General features: G+C 36.4%; 1 protein-coding gene across 1 annotated transcript; it reads left to right on the plus strand.

Annotated features, from left to right (window-relative positions):
• Window positions 1–989: 989 nt before the first annotated feature.
• Window positions 990–4,573, plus strand: LOC116121601 (MAG2-interacting protein 2-like; the record flags this gene model as incomplete). Its single annotated transcript, XM_031407543.1, has 6 exons — window positions 990–1,327; window positions 1,419–1,467; window positions 1,571–1,747; window positions 2,589–2,790; window positions 3,014–3,237; window positions 3,577–4,573. Coding segments are annotated over exons 1-6 (1,751 nt in total), but the record flags the coding sequence as incomplete, so codon positions are not given.
• Between the last annotated feature and the right edge of the window lie 217 nt (window positions 4,574–4,790).

Below are 4,790 nucleotides of genomic sequence, written 5' to 3' on the forward strand. Positions count from 1 at the left end.
AGAATCTCTTAAGCGATACAAAAGATCGCTTATTATATCTGTGATTCTGCCTCGACAAGATCGCTTAAAGCGACTAAGAGTAAACTAAATCAATCGCTTAAGCGATCATGAGTGCGATCATGAGTAAAACAGATTAATCACTTAAGCGACAGTACAAGCAATATTCCCAAAATAACGTACCCTTTCTTCGTCAGCCTCCTCCTTGTCGCCTGAATCCTCGGACGACTCCTCCTGACCTGAACTCTCGCCGGACTCCTCCTCCGGGCCTGAATTCTCGCCTGACTTCTCGTCTTCAGAACCGTTTGCTGATTTTTCCCTCTGTTCTTGTGTCGTCGGCGTCTCCTCTGCCTGTGGAGCACCTTTAGTGATCGAATGATCCACCAGAGCAGCCATTGAACTGCTTGCACCACCAGAATCTAGGATTCGAAGTGGCGTTGGGTTTTCCTCATCATTGTGAGTGTCAGCCATGCTTTTGGATTGAATTTGGTGTCAAAATTTGTAGTTTCGGTCGGAAATGTGGGCTGTATCGCCAGAAATCGCACAGATTCTGTTTAGGGTTCAAGAAATCGATCGAAAATCGCGACTTATCAACGAAAATTGTGACCGAATTCTGTTTAGGGTTCAAGAAATTGAGTTTACGATTGAATATGGTATGGAAATTTGCAGGTTTGATCGAAAATCACACTGTCTCCCTTTGGTTCAAGAAATCGCTTTTTGCCCTAATGAATTTCGATTAAGCAAGGTGAATAGGTGGGGCTTGTTTTGTAAAATTGCAAATTTTAAAAACTTTCATTATTTATGATTCAGCCCATATATGTTTTAATCTTTTTATTTTAACCCATTTTACGTGTTTAATTAATCATAATCATGCCACGTCATCTTCTCTAAATAAAAAAAAAAAAATGAAAAACATTTTCAAAACCATTTTCTTAAATCGAAACTTGGGATAGCCTGCCAGCTAAATTTTCTCATTGATTATAGGTAAATTTGTAAGAGTAATACTACACCGATACAATTTGTGATGATTGGTTTGTTATTTTAAGTCATTGATCTCACTATCTTCCTGTCAGTTCAGATCAAACCGACCCGTGCCCACCGCTTCTTTGCCCGACCCATAATTATGCTTCACCTCCGTTAAACAACATATTCTCAGTTTCTTTCACAAGTCTTAAACGTACGTTAAAGATCTTGGAACTGACGGGAGACTTGTAAAACTGGCAATCGAATGGACGACACTCGGACCGCCGTACCACAAGTAATATACGAGACACGTCATCACGCCAGCGGACCGTACACTCCCAGTTACCCGTCACAATCCGATCAACGGGTCCAACTTTAGATCTCTCTTAGCTAATTTTTATTTTCAATTTTATTATTTGAGTTGTAAATTTTACTTAATTCTTATTCACTCAATTCAGGCGCGTGAAGCTTCAAAACGCGGCGTGTTATCGTTTCTCTCTGTTCCAGGTTCGTTGATTTTTTATACTTACACTGGTTTGAATTAGCTTAATTAGGTTTCTTTTTACTTGTTTTGGTTATTGATGATGTGTTTTCTTGCTTTGTTCTGAAGGTGTGAGTAAACTTAAAGAGAAATGGAGTGAGTATCGGCGCTCTCCTAGAGAAATTAAGAGACTTGTATCGTTGTTTATATCGCCGAGAGGTGAACGCGTTGCTGTGGCTGCCGGAAATCAGATTACAATTTTGCAGAAGGATGATGACTACAAGGAACCGTGTGGCATTTTTACCAGTAAGATTTTTTTATCAATCTGAGAAAAGCTTAGAAATGTTGGTGCCAGCTTGCAGCATTTGTTAGAATTTGTAGGCTTAGCGGATATAAGAATTTGTTGTTGAAAAATAATTAGACAATAATCTGTTTAAATTCAAATTTGATGATTTAATGTCTTAAGATTTTCCTCGTAGTTGGATTTTGGTTTGACCACTGTGAGTATGCAGATTATTTAGTTTTTAGGAATGTATTTCGGAACCTTTTTATTTTTATTGGTATTGTTGATAGTGTACTATATTATGGTTCCTGGTAAAATGTGATATTATTGATTACATTATTCTGTAATATTTTCTGATGGGAACTATCAAGTGCTGCTCAATGGTCCCTCCCCAAACAGATTTGAAAAGGATATGTATTAGAATTGTTTATGCCCTTGTGACATGTTTAGATTTTAACTAGCATCCCTTTTAGGCTCCTCATTAATAGCATAGAAGGCAAATTTGGTATTTTAGTCCTATGGTTGTAGAATTTTGCATATCATTTGAAATTTTGGGCGAACATTGTATAAAAGAATAGTCTAATTACTCAGGATAAAAACAGGAGAGAATATTTATGCGAGAGTGAGCCCTGTGATATATCTGAGTAAAAATTTAAATTTATGGAAGTTTGTTAGTGCAAGACATTTGATATGGATGTTGTTTCTAGTGAAAGAAAAAAATGGATGGTTGATCTGAAGTATGAACCTGGAAATAAACTTATTGTTTGTACAATAGAAAGTACTCCTCTGCTGCTTCTACGGATTTCCTTACAATTTACCTCTCTTTTGCTTGAAATTGTGTCTAACTTTTGTTCCACACATTAGGTAGTACTCCTGGTGCATTTATTTGTGGAGCTTGGTCAGAAACTCATGATATACTTGGAGTTGCTAATGGATCCGACACAGTCTATTTTATTAAAGCAAATGGTGAAGAGATAACAAGAATCACAAATAAGCATTTAAAAGGTTCTTTACCAACAATAAGCCTGATTGCACAAGATGCAACTGACGTACAAACATCTTGCTTGTAAGTGTTCTTTCCACCTCCCTTTCCTTTTTGTTCAGAGGCATCTGTATGAACTCCACTGAATATAGAGATTGTTCTTAATCAATCTTGAACATATGATTAAAGATTTGGGGTTCCTATAGTTTCTTTTAATCTATATATTATTTTCCTACATTCTCCCTTTTAATACTGCTGGAGCTATAACATCATAGTGCCTGCTTAATTTTTGGAAACCTGTTTTCAGGTGTACCTTCACTGTTCTGACAGCAGATGGATGCCTTCACAATATTGAGATCAGTCAGGAGCCAAGTGCCTCTATTTCCTCTGCATGTGCATCAAATAGTGGATCAACTTCTAGGAGGCAGTTTCCTCAGAATGTTTTCTGTGTTGACTATTCTCCAGATCTTTCATTGTTAGTTGTTGTCAGTAGTCCTATCACTACTTCACTTACCTCTAGTGGGACTACTGGTATAGTTTCTTACCATCTATTGTCCTTTTGTTCTCTGAATGGAACTTTTTAATTGAACAAATCTTTGTAAACTAGTTTTCAATTGAATAAGCAATGACAGTGGTACAGAGTTCTATATGGTAAAGTATCAGAATTATTAAATGACTTTCTAATGATTGCTTGTCTCATATTCAATGGTAGGTCTCATCTGTAAGACTCTTTTATATGTAATCAAATTTTGTCAAGTATTTGTGATCCAGCATAAATTCCTCTTAGGAAACGAAAAAGGGGCTTTTAACAGGTTAGTAGAATGGCAAATATTTCAAGTTTTCTTAATTAGTTATTCATTTTTCTTGCAGGGTCTTGTATTTCTATTTGGCGTAGATGTAAAAGTTTAGACCTGGAACAACTGTGCTTTACTCAGTTTGAAGGCTTATATTGCAAACCAAAAGGCTATGAAGGGAAGCCTGTACTTGCGAAAGTGCTAATTTCTCCACAAGGAAAATTTGTTGCTACCTCAGATATTACTGGATGCTTGCACATTTTTAAGATGGATAATGCTAGCTCTTCACTGTCAAAGGCTTTTTGTGGAGAAAGATTGGATTCTCAAGTGACTGATAATTCATTAAACAGAGAGAAATTGTTTAGAGATGTTGTGGATTTTACTTGGTGGTCTGATCATATACTTACACTTGCAAGAAAGGATGGAATTGTCACCATGATTGACATCCATAGTGGCTTGAAAGTTCAAGACAGTGATCCTGTACATTCAGTGCTTGTTTTAGAGAGAGTAGAGAAGCTTAAAGGTCATGTTTTTCTTTTAGAGAGTAAATCGCTTGACGAGAGATTAAACACATCTAATTTTGACGGAGGAACGATCGACTCAAATCACATAGAGCCGGTTGCTGAAGACAGATTTAATCAGTTTGACATTTCTATATTGCGCTGGAGCTTGATATCATTGTCAGAGAGATCTGTTCCTGATATGTATAATATTTTAATTAGCAACCACAAGTATAAAAGGGCTATGGACTTTGCTAATATTCATGGATTGGATACAGATGAAATCTTTAAATCACAGTGGTTGTATTCTAGGCAAGGAATAGATGAAATAAATATGTTCTTGTCAAAGATTAAGGATCAAGCATTTGTAATTTCTGAATGTGTGGATAAAATTGGACCAACAGAAGATGCTGTGAAGGCTTTACTTGCACATGGGCTGCGCCTAACTAGCCAGTATAAATTCTCTGAAGAAGATAATGAAGGTAGTCAAATTTGGGATTTTCGTCTCTGTAGACTTCAGTTGTTGCAATTTGGAGACAGGTTGGAGACGTATCTTGGGATTAACATGGGCAGGTATCATTCTGTTCTAAGCTCTATTGATTTATCGTGGATAAAGAATTTTTTTTTTTTTTTTTAAATCTTAAAACTTATTGATGCTGGTTTGAGTAGATCCGCATCATGGTTGTCTTCTCCTCTTCCCCATTTTCTCATGCTTTCTGTTTTTTTGTCATAAATCATCTTATTTAAAAGACAATGTTGCCATGCAATCTATGCTGATTTTTTTTTCCAG

Source organism: Pistacia vera, unplaced genomic scaffold (genome assembly GCF_008641045.1).
Source record: "Pistacia vera cultivar Batoury unplaced genomic scaffold, PisVer_v2 Contig998, whole genome shotgun sequence".
NCBI classification, from domain to species: domain Eukaryota; kingdom Viridiplantae; phylum Streptophyta; class Magnoliopsida; order Sapindales; family Anacardiaceae; genus Pistacia; species Pistacia vera.